The following is a 21,709-nucleotide window of genomic DNA, read 5'->3' as shown; positions in this document are numbered from 1 at the left end:
ATACATTTACAGTGTTTGTTTATATGAAATTAAAATTAAACATTCTACTGTAAACTAAAACTTCCAATTGATATTTCCTTTAATTATCTACAAACTTCTTATGAATCACTTCATACACAATACACAACCAATATACATTTACAGTGTTTGTTTATATGAAATTAAAATTAAACATTCTACTGTAAAAACATTTTCATGAGTGAAATAAATTTTAAGTCTACGCAGGCAGAGGTGTTTTGTTAAATACAATAATATATTTATTTGATATTATTTCATTTCATTTTCAAGTCTTTTAATATAATTATTTAACTTTCTCCCCGTTAAATTGATATAACATTAATTAAAAAGCAATTGTTAATTGATGAGGGGATATAAATTATTTTCCTTTTAAAAAAATATAATAAAACCTGCCCTAACTTTCAATTTGATATGTAGTTCCATAAATTTCAAAAATGCATGAAATCACTGCTTCTGGGAAATCCTTCACTCAATCTTCCTTGTGATTCAAATTTCATTAGTTGAAGTCATCTAAAAATTAAAAAATATATTATATGACTGGAAAAAAAATCAGATTGTTTCTAAAATAGGTTTCAAAATTTAGGACCAAGTAGAAGTTGCTCCATAATAAAGTAATTTTTCTTAAGTAAATATAGTCTCTAAAATTTAAATTTTAAAAATTCTGTCTTTCCTCAGTGACTGCCTTCACCGCACTTATTTTTTATCTTTATTATTATAGTACAACTAAATGATAAATTTAAACTAAAGCAATAGTAACTTTATAAAAATATAATCTATTATCAGCTGACGCATGTAATGATTTATATTAGTCAGGCAAACGTACACAACCCAAACTGTATAAAGACATTATAAAATCAAGAAAAACTATAAAATATTTAAAAAAAATAATCAAATGCAAAGCAAGGTAAGAAGAGGAAACAAATTTTCAAATAAATGTTAAATAAAATAGATTTCTGGTTAGGCTTAAATATTATATAGAAATGATTAATTGTGAGAATGTTATGACCTTTTACTAATATTGAAAATTTTACTGATTAAAAAAAAGCTGACTCCAACTGTAGTAATATATAAAACTATAGAAATATATAAAATCTGTTTATATGCATCAACAGTTGTCGCTAAAATTTGACAAATTTTCAGTTTTCCTCCCTGTCTTGAAATTAATTTAATGAAAAAATAATTTTTTTTCTCCACAACTTGATAATATAGTGCGCTTCTTACACTTTGTATTTAGAATGTGCTTGACATTAAAACAGGTAACTAAATCTAAAATGTTATGGAAAATTGGTTAATATTTTAGACACTTTTCTCCAATATCTTGGTTACTGGTTCCTAAAAATAATGAAAAGAATTTTTAAAAATCTATTTTAAAAATGCAATAATATCTTGTTGTACTGAAAGATTGTAGCAAATGTTTAATTTTACAAGATGAAGTACACCATTTTCTTGAAAATTTTATTAGAAACAAAGCTTTTAAAATATTTATTAAAAAATATCAGTGAAGATATAACACATTGCAAATTATTAAATAATTTTTTTGGGTTTCCTTATTTTCTTCCTTAATATGAATGTTAAAATTGATTAAAATATGCTTAAATAGTTTTTTAAGTAACAAAACTTTAAAGCATAACAATTATAAGTCAAAATCACTGAAAGAACCTTAAAAAAATTAAATTACTTGAAAAATATCTTTAATTTCATTTCAAACCTTAAAAATTGAATTTCATTAAAAGAAATGATAAAATTGTTCAACTTACTAAAAAGAAATAAGTGAAAGCAAAACAAAATTAATTAATTAATCATCATCATCATCAATAATCATCAAATTTCATCAAATAGAGTTTGAAACTTTCCTAATTGATTTTAATTGTAGAATTTTACAATTTTAAACAAAAATCACTCAGTTGGCAGGTGTTAAATTTTAAAATTCAGTAAGTAAATTTTAAATTTTTCAACATAAAATTATTAAAAAAACAATATCCTAGAAGAAAATATAAATTTCTAATAGGATTATACATACATATTCCACAAGCTTGTCGATAACTGCCACAGCTGGAGCTCTGAACATTTTCACCTATCTTGAACTAATGTTATCACATTCTTTACCGGAATACATAAGTGATTTAGTCACAACCAAGTCCTTGAAAACATTTTAATAATATTATTGTTAATGATGTTAATTTGGTTATTTGCATACTTATTTTTATAATAAAACTTTTTTACTCAAAGGAATGTCTGTTTTTTGACTTTAATAGCTTGGGCAGTAAAATCGCCTCCACTTTAAAACTTGTAACGGTCATATCTTGTTTCTTGGGTAGAAATTTCGTTTTGACATTCGTCTTCAGTTTCACCTTCGACCCTTCCTCTCAATTTATTGTTGTGTTTACCCATTTTCTGTTTAGGTCAGTTTTAAATATAACCTATATAACCAATCCAAACTTAAGCACGTTTTACCTACTACCGGATTTTTCAAACTGGACCATAGACAAAGATGTATAAGATTATGGACCACCGACAGAAAAGTACAAACAAATCACAGGGCAACAAACAGGTTAAAGAGATAAACATATCGCATTTACTGTTTGTTATTAAATAATTGAATGCACAGTTAACACTATTTCAATCTCATAAAATTATCGTAACGTTTCCGCCGATAAGGTTAATAAAAGCAAATCCAAATTTTATAAGACTGAGATCATGTTAACTGTTTATTAACACTCACTATCTATGATTTTTAGGTAATAATGATTTAATAACAGTTCGTGAATTTTCGTTCATCTTTAAATATTTTCTAAATATGGCAACGTTGTACTGATTTACTAACCGCGCAATTCTTTTCGAGTGATACTCAGCTATAAAATGTGTAGTATACATTCAAACAAATCTAATGATAAGTGGTAAACTACCAAAGTTTCAATTAAAATTTTAATTGATGAAAATTTCCTGTATTATTCAGGTTGGTATATTTAATTTTAACAAGTTAATTAATGTATAATGTTTTATTGTTTAATTAACTATATTATGCACAGTTTAATAAATGCTATGTAAAATATTACAAATATTACAAACATAAAAAGTAAAGTGGTTTTAATCATACTACTATTTTTATTGTTTACTAATAGTTTTGTTCGATTATGATTTTAACTTTATGTTTTAGATGGTGACAACTGAAATACTAAACTGATGGTTTACATTTGGTTGTCTGTGAACCAAGCCGTTTAATCATGTTTACCAATCATCAAATAAATGTGAGAGGTATGTGTATTTATCTTGTAACATTATTGACATATGTATTGATATTTTGCTTCAAAATATTAATGATAAAATTTTAATATTCAAACAACAATTAATCTTCACTTTTGCTATCTTATATTATTATCTATCTTATATTATTATCTCGAAAGGAAACTGGTAACTGTGACTACTTGATTTTTTCTTTTTATTTTATTTCTAAGATTCATGTGTCTTTAATTAGCAGACAATAGTTAGAAGTATTCCAATTTAACACTGAATGTAAAATTATCATGAGTAGTTCTTTAGTAGTAGTGATTTCATTGTTTATGTTTAATTTACTTAATTTACACTGTTCTGTTTAATACAAGCTATTGAAATATAACAAATAATGTTAAAAATGGAATGCTGACTCTTGTTCTTGCAGTCTTCAAATAGATTTGTGTCTATTTTAATCTTTCCTTTTTATATTTTAGATATTGATCATCTATGCAAATGAGTTTATTAATATTCAAGTCCAAGTCAGGGTATATTTATTTAGCTTGTTATTCATGTGTTTTAATTGAATATATCCATATATAGAATATTCAACGAAAACAAAACAATATTGAAATTGTTACGAAAACTTGACGGATCGGCGGTCCGTTACTAATTTGCGCCATCTCGACGTCGGAGGGGTTGATCAGGGAGACCGCACAGAATCCGTGAGGGAGCCGGAGGGTAGAACGGATAGTACCGTACGCGTAATCCGAGAGAGGGCGGAGGTACCACCCACACGAGAGGGAGCGTTGGCGTGGGACGCGGACACCGGGAGGAACGCCACTTTTACCCTGACCGTTGCTTTGTTCGATTGACACCCTGTTCACAAATAATCCCTTGTTGACTTGTATCGTTTTATCATTTCAACAAACCCTCGTTTTAACAAAATATAATTCTCAATCAATATACTCATTAATATATTTCTATTAATATCACTTTGTGTTATAAGGTCTTCTTATTTTTGTGTCAATATTGGAAAATATTAGCCAGAAATCAAATGAATTGATTTTGACCACTTCTGAGGGCAGTTGTTCTTTATAAGTTTCATTGTGTGTTTAATTATTATCAACAATATTTTATAAGAATATGGGGCTGGGCACAAACTAGTAAAATTATTTTGTATTTGCAATTCATTTATTTGTTATACACTATTTCGTTTAATTTAAAATTTTTTGTTGTAATGTTTTCAATATTATCCAAATATTTTTTTTTTGTGTGGGAAAATCTGTAATAAATATTGTAATAAATATTATAAATATTTTTATATGATATGTAAGCATTAAAAAGAAAATAAAACATCTTTTAATTTTTTAGAAATGACCAGTAAATGGAGTGAAGATTACATTGAGTACTGTTTGAAACAACATCTACATTTCTATTCAAACCAAGGTTAGTTTAACTGAATTAATATGGAATTAAAAATGAATAAAATATTATACTATTTTTATGGTTTAAGTCCTATCATATTTCTCGTACTGCAGTTTTACATAATAAAGTCTAGTACTAGTTCCATGATTTGTATAATACATAATTCCAAAAGTGACATCGTACAAGAACAAATATTTCTGTTATTTTATGAAGTAAATGATTATTTTGTGCTTTTCCATTTTCTATAATTAGTAACAGTTCAATCAAAATAAATTTTAAATTAAAGTATTCAATACAAATCAAATAAAAGGGAAACATTTAGTTACAGATTCTACTACCAAGTTTGAAGTCCAAAATATTGAATATATAGTTCAGTCTCCGTATAGTGAACTAATTGAGCAACGATTTTGTCACCCCACCGAGGTCGTTCACTGTTTAGAAACCGGGAAAAAATACACAACACTGGTATATAAAGTGTGTTCAATACATTAATAACTAATAATAAAATAAATATAATAAAATTAGTCACTAGAATTAAAGAAAAAATGTTAATTTAGTTTGCTTTCTTTGTTTATTGTACATTTTTTTAACCAACTTAGCCCTCAAGTTATGAAGAAGTATCCCAGAATATTCTACTTTATTCGAGTTTTCATTGACCCATTAAATAACATTGTTTAAAGATTTGAATGCTTCATCAGAGAACATTAAGTTGCCTGTCATAATTGAATCTTCAACATTATACTAATTGCTATATTTGTTTTAATTTTATTATTTATGTTTAAAATGTTAATATTTAAATTTACTATTTATAAAAATTGTCTATTACAGTTTGGCGCTCTCGTGGATTAAACACCTAGTTATAATATCTGCTGGAGTAAATGATAGGTGTACGAATACGTGTGATACACAACAGAAATGCATTTGAGTTTTGATAGGTTTATTAATCACTGTGGATTGAAAGGGAAGCCGATTCAGATGGAGGAGTACGGACGAGAGTTGACTGGGCAGTGATTGAGGCGAAATGACAAACTGAGAGAGCGAGTCAGGGCGCTCAGGCTATTAACACACATCTGGTGGGCCTTCCTGGAACACGCACTTCCTAACGTGTGCCTCCAAAGAAAGTATTTCCACATCTGGTAAGTCTTTTCGGTACTCGGAATTTCCGTAGGGCATGGGCCCTACAACAGTTAATTGGAGCAAATGGGACGCACCAATCATGTAGTTAATAGCAAATTTACGTTTTCCCATTTCTTATGAGTATCAAGAATTAATTTGTATACAATAATATAAAAGATATACACGTAAATGAAAGAATTTGTCAAATTGGAATCCTACTCAGTAACTTATTTTCCCGTGCGTCAAAAACAAACAAAAGTTAATAGTAATATGTGCATGTAAATCATGACAATGGGATTAAAGTAATCTGAACTATTTTATGATTATTTTGAGACTTTTATATGATGACTATTATAATAGGTTTTTCAATATTTGTTAATGTATTATTAAATTTTGTTCTAGGTATTAACATAATGATATGTGGTGGGACATCGAAATATTCTTTCAATTGCCTCCATCTATGATTAAATTTTAGTTAACTGAAGAATCTTTCTATAACAATGCACCATAAAATACGTCTGAAGAATGTTCAGTGGGAAAAAAATTAAAATTGAATAGTAATGAATTTATTGCAAATAAATTTGATTACTTGTCATTTTTGAATAATGACTTGATTAGTTGTATATATGTAATTTAGTGTTGTAATTGCTGGATAGAATAAGTTGACAAAAGAACACAATATATTAAACCGCTATTCTGATTTCTAATTATTGATAATCATAATTTAGGATGAAATACTTATTATTTCATTGGGTGTGTATATAGGTTTTGTTTATTTTGAAGATATATAAAATTATACTTTACAATTATCAATTTAAGGTTTATAACCTGCTGCTCCACAAACATTGGAGTATGTTAAGTTGAATATTATTAGTATTGTTACACTGTTGGTGTAATGGTTTTTGGTTTAATTTTTTTCAAAAGGTTGCAGCGACGGTTGTTAATTTCTTATAGCGTTCTCATCAGATTTTAAGTGGGTCGTTCAAATTGACAACATCGTAAGTCTGCTCTTGGGTCTAACACGGCCTTTAATGTGACAACTCGAGTTAATCCATCCTTGCCTGGGTGTACCTCTACAATCCCCACCAACGGCCGTCTACTGGGGTTGACGTTATCTTCCTTTAGAAGTTTAGAAGTAACAATGTGTCGACGATCATATTTTCATTCTTTTGTGACCACTTAAACCTCTGCTGAAGATTGTGTAAATCACAAACACATCAAGAATTTCAAAAGTCTTTCTTCATTTTCTGGATCATTTTCCAACGTCTCATATGATCCGTTTCAATTGTTTTCGACACAACACTCTGGTATGATTTCCTTCACAATCAAAAAATGTCCTGATGTAAGTGTGTGGAAATCATTCACAAGTAAGAGTAGTTTTACCAATTACTCGACTAATATATTGCTTAGTCGATTTGACGCCAGCTTCCCACATTTCTCAAAAATGAGAAGTGGGTATGGATAAAGTGCCATTCAGTGCCCATGGCTTAATGTTAACGTTTTATAGAAGTCTCTCATCACACGTTTTGTTTCTGGTGTATTATTATGGATATCTATATATGAACATAATGTATTCAAAATTTCGAGGCATCTCTCATAAAATTGTCTAGGTGACTCGTCGTAATTTTGTTTCGTTAGAATATATCACGATTTAAACAAGCTTTCTTTCTCTTTGGTCCGAGAAGTTAGAATATTTTTAAATTCTTGCCATGTTTGAACATTTTGAATATTTGTTACTATTCTAGCTATGCCGGTTAATTTATTTAAAATCGTTTTTAAGATAAAACATTTTTAAAATTATTGACATCAGTTCTGTCATAAAAATTATTACTTGTTTCGCTTAGTTTGCTTAAATTATTGGATTTATTAGAATTTAAGTTCAATTCTTCCAATTTAATTCTTCAATAGTTTTATTAACATTAGTCATAAAAATTATTTTTGCTTAATTAAATTGTATTCACAATAACCCAAACACAATGTGGACTAACATACTATGGATTTCTCTGGTAGAAGTTGGATTATTAGGTCCTCCTTCCGGTACCCAGAGTCCGTTTCATTTTTTTTTAGTCTATATTTTAAATTTTTTTTTGGAACAGAGAGGGGAGATCATAACCAAATGTTTGACATATGCGATTACACATATGGGGGAAACAGGGCGTATATTTTACATATACGGGTATACTAAACCAGAAGACGGGACTGACAAAGATGCCAGCCCCCTGTCAACTGGGTCCGGAAAAACAAGTCCAATCTGAGGAAGGTCCAAGAACCTTCCTGGGTGAGGATTGGACTTGCAGTTAGATCCGTTGGCTTCCCACCACCACTGGCTTGTGGAGCGGTACTGCCCGATGATGATCGGAAGATAGCGGTAGCGGTAGAACGTCTAAAGCTTTCTACCCCAATAATATCACACAAATTTCCCGACAAAAAGAATACCAGTCTACTATAGTGTGGGTGGAATTTGTTCCATAATGAGTCTCTGTTAATTTCCTCCTGTGGCATTTTTCTGCCCCAAGAATAGAGTTTGCTATTGGCAAAAAAAGACTCATGCCTAAATAAAATTATTAATAATTTATTGCAAGATTCAGTGAAAAATATCCAGTTTCACCTTATCGATTTTCAGATAGTACATAATCGGCATTTCCACCGAAAACTGTGTATTCCACATGAATATTTATTTAGTGACCTAGGAATGTCACATAAATCACAAAAGAACTGTTTTTTTATCAATCCCCTTCGAACCAACCACTCCATCATCTCTTCTTCGAATCAGGGAAATCTCTTAATGTATGATTTTCTATTTTTTTTTCCCCATGAGGACTTAGTCAACAATTTCGGTTGACGCCACCATTATTTAAATCCTTAATAAAATTAAATAATTTCCATGCAGTAGCACAATCTGAAATAGTTGTCATTTATTTATAAAACTTGGATCGTATTCCTTAAAAGGTATAAAAATATTTTTTTCAATTACATTTTCTAAGAAAAGGGGTCCCATAATATGAGTCACAATTTGGAAATTGAATTTTATTTAATAAATACTCAGCAACATAAGAAGTAACTTGAAGTGAACTAGATTCGTTTTTGAACTAAATTTAAATCAAATTCGAAAACGGAAACATATTTTGTAAATGCCTCTAATGAGTTGCCTTCATCTTTTGAAATATTGTTGGCAAATGGAGAAGTAATTAATTTATCGACAACGATTTTAATGCTGTGACATGTTGGATTGGTATTGAAAAAACCATGATGGCGTATTTGACAAAATAAATTTTCTATGGGGTTTTGATTAAGAAATCTATTATGCAGAGACTCATAACCTCCGTTTTTCGATTCGTACCATAGTGGAGTAACAGACGTAGTTTAACGTTATCCAGCCAGCTATATTGAGATGTGAGATCTCTTTCTGTGGTTGAATCATGAATTTTCCAATATCGAATTTTCGATAAAATTTCTTGCCAAAATTATAAATGTCCAGATGATTCAGTCACAGCGAATTTTAAATTGACATTATTATGGGGCGGCGGTTGATTGGAATTTACGTCGTGCTTCTCTGGAATAGGCACTAAGTCATGGTCATCTTCAGTTTCCATTACCAAATTTTCGAGAATTTTATTTTCAAAGTGTACAAATTCAGCATAAGATGCATCGTTAGGCATTTGATTTGTAGAGACAAAAGGAAGAATATATGCGGACATTGAAACAGAAAGTTGATGAGCAGAGTACGAAACTTTCATTTTAGTATAAAAATTTTTGAAATGGAAATGCTGATCAGTACGTTTAGAACACATTCGAAAGTTAATCTTGAATAAAACTTGAATAATGTATTCGAATTTTGGAAATCTATTGTATTCAAATAAGATATTTCCTCGTAAAAGAGCATTAACTAGAAAATATGTTTCAGAGGGGAAGTTTGAGGAGATAGAGAACTTAAAGCAAATCTATTTGTGCTACATTGGTCGCAAAATTATATCCCTTATGTTTAAGTCTATACTTTGAAGATTAGATATGATTTCGATAATAATTATCTTTAAATTTATTGTGGGAACTGTTCCTTTAGATAAATAGTATGAGACAACTTCATTCCAGTTAGATGACATCCCACGAATCATAAAAAGTAAAGCATGATCTGCTTTTTTAGAAGTTTTACTAAGATGTCCATAATCACCGAAACCACAAAATTCTTGTTTCTTTACATGGAAATGTATGCCAGAACTCAAAGATACTTCGTCAAATGATAAATAACAATTTTTATCATTTAATTCACTAGAAACAGATTCAAATTCAATTTTACTAAGAAGACTTTTCAGAGTAGAAATGGAAGGTAAAGAAAAATGAGTTTGCAAGTAACGATATAATTTACCACGTCTAATTTTATCACCTAGAGACGAAATTTTACCATTAGATTTTCGAGAGGAATTTTTTAATTGGGAAGCAGTAAAATTTTTTGTAACAAGATTTGAATCGGAACAAATTGTGCATTCTTTCCGTTAAATAATTTGGACTGTTAAATTGTCCAATTGTTTTTTCATTTATTTTAAATCGTTTTTCTTTAGTAATTTTTAAGAAAACTTGTTTAAAAATTACGCAAATATAAATAAAGCACACGCCACTTCAAACGTTCGCACAAATTTTGTATTGCTGAGTTGATATCACTATCTGAAACATAGTTCCCGCTATGTTAGGACTACAGTTAGACTCTCTTGAAAATTTGATCCTTTTTTTAAAGATTCCCTATTATAAGGATTTTTGTGCTTCCCCTCATTACCCTGCGCACTTTTTTTAGATTTTTACCAGGACTTTCATTAAAATACGTTTCGTATGCCAATCTGAACCATAATTGTAAGAGAGGACGCTTAAATAAGCTCGTATTTGAAATGAATTTCTTTGAATCAAGTTCAATGTTTTTCCCATATTGAAACGAGCCATTATATTCATAAAAATTTCTGCTCTATTGTTTGTTTCTTTATCAAGAAGTAAATCAATCTTCATTAATAATTGCTCAATAGGGCCAAAAATATGGTGATGCAGACCAGAAGATATAAGTTGAGTTGTTCGATCATTAGAAACATCTCCAGAATTGGTGCACAAATACTGTTTGCAAGCACTGTGATTACTATAAACGTGATATATTGAATTTCTAATAGATTTTCTGGATCCTGCGTATTTGCGTAAATTGCAGATTGAACTGATTTGTTTAGTTCATTAATAGCTCATTTAACATCTTTCTGGCATCAACAGGGACCCCTTGAGTATCTTTTTTAATTTTGTAAAGGCTTTTGCTGAAATTTTTTAATACATGGTTTATGCATTCAATTTTAACAACCTAAAAAGTATTGTGTAAATATTTGTAAAACTTTATTATTTTCGTGTCCATATGGTATCTTTTCTTTAGTATTTTTATAAATTGAAGAATCACCATCTGCAATAAATTTTAAGTATTTCACCCCATGCTGTTATTAAATCCCTCTACTATTATATCCTGTTCCATTAAAGATGATGAACCGGACCAATTTTTAAAACAAATATGTGTTTTAGCAGCTTCATTATTGTTTTCAGCTCAGGCGCAAATACAACAGTATTTATTCCTTACACCTACGAATAATACTTTTCCTGTTGTTTTCCCTATTATAAAAGCCTACAAATTATAACATAAAATGTTATTTTTTACATATCCAATTATATTATGTACTTACAGCTCCAGAATTTGCATTATATATATGTCCATAGCTTCGTTTAGACCATACTCCATCTAAATAAACAGTTATATATGAAATGCCATGTGAATCTACCTGTTCTTCCTTAATTGCACCTTCACTTTCTATTTTACCAACTTCTTCCAAAACAAGCCATAATGATTCTTTCCATACCTATAATCATATTTTCATTAATAAAAAAACAATAAAAATTTCAGTAATGGTACTATAACACATCTGATCCAATTCATTTTGAATTTTATAATACAAGTTTTTATATAAACATGGAATATCCATTACTTTCAGTAATTCCATTAAATGTGCGTAGGTACTTCCTATTGAAAATATTCCCCATACAGCTGCTCTATTAATTTTGGACCTCGTTTTCGGATTCTCTGTTGAAACTGATATTTCTTTGTCACAAATGTTGCATTTTAAAATAAATGTGCTTCTTAACCCACATCGCACTTCTTTTAGATAAACTAATTGTCCACCAATACACCTCTTGTTGTGTTGTACTTGAATTTTAGTTATTACATTTAGGAAGTATCAATTCGATAACCATTCAATGAATTGATTTCAGGAGCAACTTCTATATCCAAAGGAAAATTTTCAATTCTAAAATAATACTAATTAAGTCGTCGCCGTCAGATATGGTTTCCAAAAAAGATGAATTTTGCCAATTTGAATAAAAACGTAACGTTCATATTCTTCATTTATTTCTGAAAACGATTTTCTTTCACTTTTGTATGGGGTTAAATTAGACTTAGTTCTAACTGAATGTAACGGGGTTGTTGTACCACATAGACTAAGAGCTCTTCGTTTGCACGTGAACATTGGGTAAATTATTTATAATTATCAACTCGTTCTCAAAGATTATCCATAATATATGATCTTATTTTCTCTGATTCCCTTTTTCTTTGTGCATTTACTTGAACTTTTGATTTTTTTTTCCACGTCTCTTAGTCCAAGAAGCAAATCTACTCGTTTTTGACATTTTCTGGAATTAATATTCCTTTTATTTTATTATTGTATACTATAATATATAAATACACTATATTATATAATATTGCATGCTTCTTTGATTTTAAATTTCATAATTATGTGTCACTTGATTTTCCAATTTTATAAAGTTTGTTTAATTACATAATACAAAATGGCTTAATCACTTAAAATTAACGCCTCAACAAAAGACAAAAAAATAATAGAAATAATTCAAGAATATTAATAATAATAATAATATGAACAAAAAAAAAACTATATATATGTATATGTAATAAAAAATCAAACTATGATATTTATATTAAATTCACTAAATTCGATTTGAAATGAATTTTTTTCTGTGATTTTATTTTATAATTTTATAAAATTCAGCCTCAATCTCTGTCTTGTTACTGTGTCAAAATGAGTTTCAATGTATATTATATTATGTTTCAATACATATAGTGATGTTCATAATCCTAATTTTAAAAATAAATCGTTTTTTAACTTTCCGATTCTAAATTAAATTTAGTATGGCGTTCAATTTGTCAATTTGTAATATTAATCCTTCTATCACAACATGTCATGTCTGTGAAGACCATTTCTCTCCATCAGATTTCTCTGTAACAAGAAAAATTCGTCGCCTTAAACCTAAAACTGTTTCTGTGCCACCATTCCTTTTTCATTCTCATATTCCTTCCACTTCCAGAGATCTTAATTTTAATGTTTTTGAAAATTCATTGTTTAATTTGAATTCTAGTCAATCTATTCCTTCCACTTCCAGGGATCTTAATTTTAATTTTTCTGAAAGTTTATTGTCTAATTTGAATTTTTATGTTGTTTGTTATTGTTGTTGAAGAAATTTATTGTGTTGTATTTGTATTTATATATTTATTTTTGTTATATGTAATATGTAGTATACAGAATACTGATGTATTTTTTATAATGTACAATAAATAATTTGTAATAAAAATGTTTTAATTCCATAGCTTGTTTTATTTCTCACAATTCACCCTATAATATACCAATTAATTTGAAACTATTCCCGCCAATTTTGTCAAATGTCAAATACAGAAAACTATAAAGGCGACATCTATTGAATAATTTAAACACTACAAATCGTCCAATGTTGTTTCTCATTTTTAGTAAGAGGTTGGTACTTCTTGGGTATTCTGTGGTTATGTTCGTGGCAGACCCCCTGATCTCTGAAGAAACATGCATCACTGTCGTGATTATTCTTCTTACAATATTTGCAATTCTCTTTACTTGGAATAGATTTGTACCAACAACCACTTTCTTCGTGACCTTGTCTTTCACAAAATTCACATTTCTTATTTTTATTTCCTTTCTTGTTATATTTCTTCTTATTGCAATGTTTGTTATATTTGTTTTTTTTTTTCGAATTGTGTGAAGTATAGAAAGCTGTATTTTCTTCACATTTCTTGATTGTGGCATGTTTATCCTCTTCCTTCGAAAGTCTTGTTAACAAGTTGTCCATAGTTCTTTCGGAATCATTTGTTGAGTCCCATGCAGCTTCGAAGTATTCCTCGGGAAGGATAATCATGATCTTACTGATAACCATCAAGTCCCTGATTTGGTTTTCTTTCTTTTCCTGTGTTTTATTTATTTCAATCGCAATGTTTTGGATATTACTTATGTTACTCAGAATATATTTTCATTTTTCAAATTTGAAACTATAGAACTCTTGCAAAAGATTCTGTACTTTGTCTCTTTTTGAAAATGCTTTGTAATTTTGCATACATTTCTTTTGAGGTGTCACAGCATATAACATGGACTTTAACTTTCTTGTCCAACGTCCTCACCATGTAGTATTTGTTGATTAATAAACATCAACAACAGTCCCACACAGTATAATAATGTAAACTATCTGGCCAAATTCTTTTATATTTGATAGATTTGATTTTTTCTTAAATCATTTTTCAGCTGGTATGGTTTTCACAGTTGTTGTAAGACTTCTGTTGAAATGTTGCAGGAAGTACAGGAATACCCCACGTTCTAGTGTCCATTTTGCTTCCTTTCTTGGCACATCCAATTTATATCTCTTCAGTTGGTCCTACATCACAGTAGTTTTCTCTCATGTATCAGATGACAAGTAGATTCACTATCGATCACAAAAACTGAATCCATTTCTTTACCATAATTTTCATCTCTTTGTGTTTTCTTATAATAACTGACTTTGTTATTATATATCTGCCTTCTGCAATTGTTATTGTCTTGCTCTGGTTTATACAGGCATCTTGCGGGTGATTATTTTCCTAGCAGTATTTGGAACTTGAAAATGTTTTTCCCAACCAGCAATAAACATCAGTATGTCCAGTTTTCTTACATTTTGTACAATCCCTCAAGGTTTCTTGACTTGTTTGTTGCTGACCATGTCGACTTCTATTTTCTGGATTTGACCTGCATTCAGCCTTTTTATGTCCAGTCTTCCCACAAAGATTGCATGTTGTAGTTTGAGAAAAAAACTTTCAATTCAAGAAAGGAAATTTTGCTCGTTCAATAAATGATTGTTTTTATTAATATTTATAAAAAATTAACAATAACTCAAATATTTCATCTTTTTGGCTTCCATCACTGCTTGACATCTTTTACGCATAGAATCTACCACTCTTTGCAACAGGACTTCTTGTTGCCAATGTTCCCCTGTGGTTTGAAGAAGTTCTGGATTTGTTTGCTTTTGATATTTTTTATTCGGATGTGATGGAGGTGTTCAGTAAATTATAGATCGGGGACTGGGACAGCCATTCAAGTACAATTAAGTTTTTCATTAGTAAATTTTAGACGTGTGTTTGGGATTCTTGTCTGGTTGAAATATCCAACGAACTGGCATCTTTTCCTCTCCTCTTAACTTAAACATGGTGTTCTCCAAAAAAGATCCTTTCCTGAGTTACAGCAAAATAAAAGGTCTACTTAAGAGACAACTTGGAATTAATGTTTATTCAAAAGCCGTAAGAGATAGACTAAAAGTTATCCAGGTCCTTTTTACACTGGACTTTAAATGATTGGAAGCGAGAGTGATGAAATTAAGTTTAATCTGTAATTTTATATATAATTTAATAATTTATATGTTCATGAGAAGTTTAACCCAAAGATTATCATACTCACTGTTAAACACGGCAACAGGTCGGTAACGGTATGGGACTGCTTTTCGGGATTTGGAATGAGATGAATAGAGGGTATCATGGTACCGTATTCAGATAAAAATATGTCACTAAAACTTTATTTTTAACAAGCTAATGGCCTGAAGCTCACTTCAAAATATTTGAAGCAGTGACTTTTAAGGGAATAAATTAATGTTATGAATCGGTTTCTTGAAAATTTTTAGAAAGTGGACAATAGGTCAGATAATGTTATATTACGTATCCAGAAGTTATTAAACGAAACCTAAATTAAAACATTATAATTAAACCATATATTGTCACAACTGTGACTTATACTTTATTAACGAATAGGAATCAAAAAATATACTTATTCTAACTTACGCTAAGGGCCATCTTTAAGGATGCGAATGACACTAACCCCTACATGATTGAACTCTACCTTCTATCTCACTACCCTCTTCTCTCTCGTAACTAGTTAACTGTTCCCTTATTCAGCACGTAGTACGATCAGAACCAATGTCAAATATAACAATAATATACATTTGGGAATGCCTTACTGCCCATATGTGACAATATAGTTGCTATAAAACAAACAGACAAAAGGTTTTTACACACATCAGTTTTATATTAATTGTAATAGATAAAAGAGAAGATTGTTGGAATTTATTGGACGAAGAAGAAGACGAAATATTGTGATGGTAGCAATTTATAATATTCTGTGAAATATTAGATATCTTAGATTTTTTAAACGATATAATGTGTTCGTGTATACTTGGAGGCCTAAATAAATAATATAAAAATTCAACAAGATGGAAAAGCGTCACCCCATGGGAATCGCTTGGTGCGAGTTCTCAGATGATCGTACTTGATGAAAGGCACCTGTTCACGACCCTGATTTTGGTGACTTAGCCAGATGTTAGCGTCGCATAAAGCGATGGACGGGAATGCCACCAAAAATGTCAGCTTCTTCCACACTTTAAAGCCACCTTAAATGCGAATTATATTGTACAAGTAACCTCAAAATGACAGGTGAAGTGATGATTACCTTCGTGACTGCCGGAGATAGCGGATGGGCCAGCGACCCTAAATTTGTTCACAGTTTTGTTGACGGTGGTTTGAATGTATTTGCGAAATACGTGGTGTATTATGGTAGTCATTTCAGCTAATCTTCAAGTAAAAATGGAGCAAGTTAATCAAAGAGACTGATGTGTTTAATTTTAGAATACGGCAATGAAGTATGCGAATAGTAACAATGACATTGGATATAACATATAGTCTCCATGGAAACGTACTGTAGAATATACTTTCTTCACTCTCTTCTTTTGGAGACCCCTACTCTTTTTGGAGTTAATAAAAATCGTCTAGAGTACAAAAATTTTAACTAGTGCTAGAAAGAGTGTTTTAAGAATCTTTCCGGAGATACTTGGAACAGACTCTGTACCTTTTATGCGGTACCAACTTAACTTAAAACTATAGCAACAATAACAGGCAATCTGTTCACATTAACACAAAGTAATTTGATTTTTATATAAATAAATAAAAACATTTGCTATCAAGTATGTATGTTAGAAATTAATTAATAATAGTTGATGTTGCTGTGGTGTCTTCTATGGACCACGGCCATATTGTTTAATGACTTGTGTTTAGTATTTGATAAAAATCGTTATTAATAACGATTTTCTTGTTCGAGCCGGTTGTTTTTTTGTTTTACGGTGGAATTTTGGGCAATAATTAAAACTGTTTCTATCATGTATAAAATATGTACGATAACCACATTGTTTTCATATTGATAGTTTTTTTGTCCCACAAGTTTCTTGTCAAACTGCCTGATTCTAATGTAAAGGTTAATGCTTTCGTGATCATTGTTCGAATATATTTGTTCACGTCTTTAGGTTGATGTTTATTCTATTTAATATTATCTTTCGAGTATACATTTACTATCAAATAGCTTATAAATATTATATTGCAGACAAAATGAACCAAGATATTATTTATTCCTTTTACAGATCCCAATCAGATTTCTCGTAAAAAAAACCTGCATCCCTAATTCAATAAAACTGCCAGTCTCCTTTTTACCTCAAGATCTTCCAAATTTCCAACCTTAAAGCAATTTCCATTTCCTACTAAGTATCAAAAATAAAAATTCATTTTAAAATAAAGATATGTTTTAATATATAGTCACTTTCAATTGTCATTTATAAATAAATAACCGAACAATATTAAAAGGGATGATTTTTCATAATTTTAATATAACACCTTATATTCCTCAGATTGGAATAAAGTAAACTCTATTATATATAGAAGTATGGAAAATAAACTGCAACGAAAAACTGAAAAAAATTATAAATTATAATGGAACACTCACAAATCCTCACCAATAATTGACACATTCCGCAACGACAAAGAATCTAACAAGTGTGGAGTGTCGACTAAACAGACTTCTGAACCATATTTCTCCCAGCAGATAAAGGAAATGCAACTGTTATAAGGAAATTCTAGGATTACAAAAACAAAAATTAAGAAATACCAACATCCTGATAAAGAAATCGTCTATATCCAAAGGCAATTAATCAAGTTAGAATTCCTTCCACACAAGGATAGTGGTGTCAAAAACATATCGCATCTTGTCAAATTGCTACATCATGTCAGAAATAATCCAAATTTTATCAAAGATTTCACTCGCCACAACATAACAGGTTATTTCGTTTAGATTAAAATATTCTACAAAATGCGATAGAGAGTTCCAAACACAAACCTTCTGTCTGGTATTCTATCGTGATATGGAAATGTGGACAAGAAGTACTAGATCAGCTTCTAAAACATCTAAACTCTCAAAATAATAATGGAATTGGATGAGTATACCATAGAATATACAGGATACAAGGGCACTTAGTGAGCCCATAACATTTCTCCCATATATATCTAAAGTTACCGATAGAATTGGAAAAATCTTATTACCGCAACTTTATTTTCTAATAAAATCATAAACGATACTTAATTTGTTGTTCGAACAAGACAGAAAACAAAGTGTTAAAAGAATTGCATAATAACTAAATATAAAATAGGTATATTTACTAGAAGGACAAATATATTTATAATTGTACCAAACAAACAAAATTCATGAAAAACGTTATGGAAAGGATAATAAATAAATTTTTTTATTTAAATTTGTTGTACTTATTTAACTCTATTCTATTTAACTAACAAACTAACTACTTTGTTAGTATTATATTGTGATATTCAATTTAAAAATTAAGTAAAAGATAATTATAAATTGTTGCTATGTTCACTAAAAAGACACTTGTAAGAGACACAATGATTACTGATGACGTTAACAGATACGATTCTGAAAACTGTAACAATAGCAAAATCTGGGATTTTTAAACGTATGGATTTCAAATCAAGTTATTTTGATTTCAAAGGGTGTTTAAAATTAAGTTTCTAACACTAAAAAATAAAGAAAAATGGAAACATTTGTAACTAGAAAAGAAATAAACCAGTTCATTAAACGGTCATAATTGTAAGAAATATTTATAGTTTCAGTTTAACTACGAAATTGTTCTTATGAGCATTAGTTTTGTATTTTAGGATTCTGACACATCTGATTGTATTGAAATAATTTAGAGAATTATAAGACAATTCTTTATATATATATATATATATATATATATTAGACTGTTTCAAAAAAATCGACAAATTTTTTTTTCCTATTTATATCGAAAATCTTGTTGGAAATGGCAAAAAAATACTGTGAAAGTTACAGCTCTTAATATTAATATTAAGAGGTGCATCGTAAATTATAATTTCTCATTTAAATAAGACGGGAACGGTATTCTCTTGGATTTTGAATTTTTTTAACTCTCGTTAGAGATAATATTTCAAAATGATCAAAACAGATTTTTATAGAAAATTTAACACTCTACACAAAATGTCTCTTACAGGTTTTTGATATATTACTTTTAGTTGGATTGATTTAAAATTTTGACATTTTTCTCATTTTCTGACGCAACCATCAACTTTATGGAAAAATTTTATATGACATTTTTTGTAGAGAATTCAATTTACTATAATTTATCTCGTAAATTATCTGCAGAAAACTAAAAATTTTATTAAATAAATGTTTTACTGCTTAAAAAGCAGCATTTTATTTAAATAAATAGATTTTTACTAAAAAAATTAATTGTTTATTATAATCAAAGGAGTATATATCGTTACACTAACAGACTTTTACTATAATTTGGTAATTTTTTTTCTAGTTGTATAATGTATGTAATGTATAATGTCTGAATCTGAGCTAAGTGAGGATTCTGATGAAAATTAATGAAATTATCAAAAATTAAATATTATTTTATATATATTTTTATACTTACTATTTCCAGTCTCCTCTACTCTTAATCTTTCCTCCTCCACTTTTAATTTTGCCTCCTCTACTTTTAAGTTTGCCTCTTCTACTTTTAATTTTGCTTTCTCTACTTTTAATTTTGCCTCCGCTACTTTTAATTTTGTGGTTGTTGCTATTTCAGAATTATATGTTGTTCCTAGCAGCGCTAGAATTTGTTCCATCTTCTACCATGACAACTAAAATTATCTCGATATAATTTGATGATTAATAAATAATATTTTACATACCTTTCGTAATTTGATTTATGCCGACGGAATCACGTGGTTTGGAAATTTCATAATCCACGTGAGACTGGACATCAATTTCTGATTGAGGTTGGGGAGTTAATGAAGATCCTCCACAGCCTGAAGTCATCAATTCTTTCCTGTCCTCCTTCAACTCACACTTTCTTTTTCTTTTAATCTTATCCCACAACCTCTTTAATTGAATTGTTGTTCTCTATGAATATTTTAATAATAACCAACGTTATATAATAATAAATAATTATATAATAATAAATAATAATAATATAATAATAAATTTCACTTATATACTATATTCAGCCGAAATCTTAAGAAAAAGATCTTTGTCGTGAATTGAAGTCGAACTGAGATAGCTCTGAAAGATGATCAGTCTTATACTAAAGTCGTGGACATATGATACCTGTCAATATAATAAATCCGGAAATTCATATAATTATCTTTATGGTTTTAACAAGATTATCTCATCCTATCTTAAATCCGAAATTAAAATACATTTTTAGTTATTAGTTATTTTACCTATGTATGCGTAATGCTGTAATAGTCGTCTAATAATATAAAATTTTAACATAGAAACGACTAAAGTACATCCAGCAGGAACACAAGGAACTTCACGACATAAATAGATCTCGATTAAACGAATCAAAGCTAAAAGAGAAAGAAACCAAGTTCAGGTTGGAGAAAACCAAAAATATAAAAAAAGTATTGCTAGAGGAGGCAAGATTTAGAATAAAGGAGGCGAGGTTAAGAATGAAGGAGACAAAATTTAGGCAGGAGGTGAAAAGAAGTATGTTAAAAAAATTAAAATAATATTATATTATTAATTATTATTAATTATTTTGTTATGTTGTTCGAGGTGTTAATTTAACATAGATAATGTATTATTTTCTTTACGCAATGATTTGTAATAAAAATAAGTTAATTGATATTTGTAACAAATAAAATTTGATCAGTGTAGATTGATTAAACTTTTCAGGCGAATCGTCTTAAAGTGTTACCTTGAATTTATAGTTAAGCATCATTTGTTTAGAGTTTAATCTTATGATTTGTAATAAAAATTATTTAATTGATATTTGTAATTTAAAAAAATTGAGTGGAGTTGAGGTTACAATTTTTAATATTTTTATACGAATCGTCTTAATTTATTGCCTTGAATCTAAAGTGATAAAATTATTTTTGTAATAACAAGTTAATTTATATTTGTAACATAAAAATTTTGAGTAGTTTTCAAGTTACAATCTATTCATTTTTTTTTATGAATCGTCTTAAATTATTGCCTAGAATCTATAATTGCTCATGTAAAGGCAAGGCGTTGTAGAGTAATAGAATTTTTTTTTTTTTTTTGGGGACAGAGAGGGGAAAGTGTAAACCCCCCTCCGGGCACCGATCCGGAGATCATAACCAATTGGAAACCATATGTGCTAGCACATATGGGGGAAAGGGCGTGTATATACATACACGGGTGAAGTTGAACCAGAAGACGGGACTGACAAAGAT

At 29.3% G+C, this 21,709-nt stretch overlaps 1 protein-coding gene and 2 long non-coding RNA genes across 4 annotated transcripts; 1 reads left to right on the top strand and 2 right to left on the bottom strand.

Annotated features, from left to right (window-relative positions):
* Window positions 1-228: 228 nt before the first annotated feature.
* On the bottom strand, window positions 229-2,681 carry LOC109607555 (uncharacterized). Its single transcript, XR_002192199.2, has 3 exons — window positions 2,216-2,681; window positions 2,039-2,158; window positions 229-528 (listed from the first exon to the last, which is right to left on the bottom strand). It is a non-coding gene; the product is annotated as an uncharacterized LOC109607555 (long non-coding RNA).
* A 183-nt stretch (window positions 2,682-2,864) lies between these two features.
* Window positions 2,865-6,417, top strand: LOC109606310 (uncharacterized). 2 transcript variants are annotated; one of them, XR_007548009.1, is made up of 6 exons: window positions 2,865-2,974; window positions 3,176-3,273; window positions 4,603-4,677; window positions 4,979-5,130; window positions 5,485-5,792; window positions 6,175-6,417. It is a non-coding gene; the product is annotated as an uncharacterized LOC109606310 (long non-coding RNA). The 2 variants fall into 2 exon arrangements; XR_007548010.1 differs by lacking the exon at window positions 4,979-5,130.
* A 9,795-nt stretch (window positions 6,418-16,212) lies between these two features.
* LOC126265513 (cytochrome c oxidase subunit 6A, mitochondrial-like) lies at window positions 16,213-16,999 on the bottom strand. Its single transcript, XM_049967268.1, has 2 exons — window positions 16,617-16,999; window positions 16,213-16,557 (listed from the first exon to the last, which is right to left on the bottom strand). The coding sequence occupies exons 1-2, from the start codon at window positions 16,726-16,728 to the stop codon at window positions 16,373-16,375; spliced, it is 297 nt and encodes a 98-aa protein (XP_049823225.1). The 5' UTR covers window positions 16,729-16,999; the 3' UTR covers window positions 16,213-16,372.
* Between the last annotated feature and the right edge of the window lie 4,710 nt (window positions 17,000-21,709).

The sequence above is a fragment of the Aethina tumida genome, chromosome 5 (assembly GCF_024364675.1).
Source record: "Aethina tumida isolate Nest 87 chromosome 5, icAetTumi1.1, whole genome shotgun sequence".
Taxonomy (NCBI): Eukaryota; Metazoa; Arthropoda; class Insecta; order Coleoptera; family Nitidulidae; genus Aethina; species Aethina tumida.
This window is presented reverse-complemented; position numbering and strand designations above follow the sequence as displayed.

Excerpts from the sequence above, each read along its gene's own strand:
- LOC126265513 (XM_049967268.1), bottom strand. The coding sequence starts at position 16,728 with ATGACTACCATAATACACCACGTATTTCGCAAATACATTCAAACCACC. Across the intron at positions 16,558-16,616 it reads TATCTCCGGCAGTCACGAAG|GTGGCTTTAAAGTGTGGAAG; the intron begins GTAATCATCACT and ends TTCGCATTTAAG.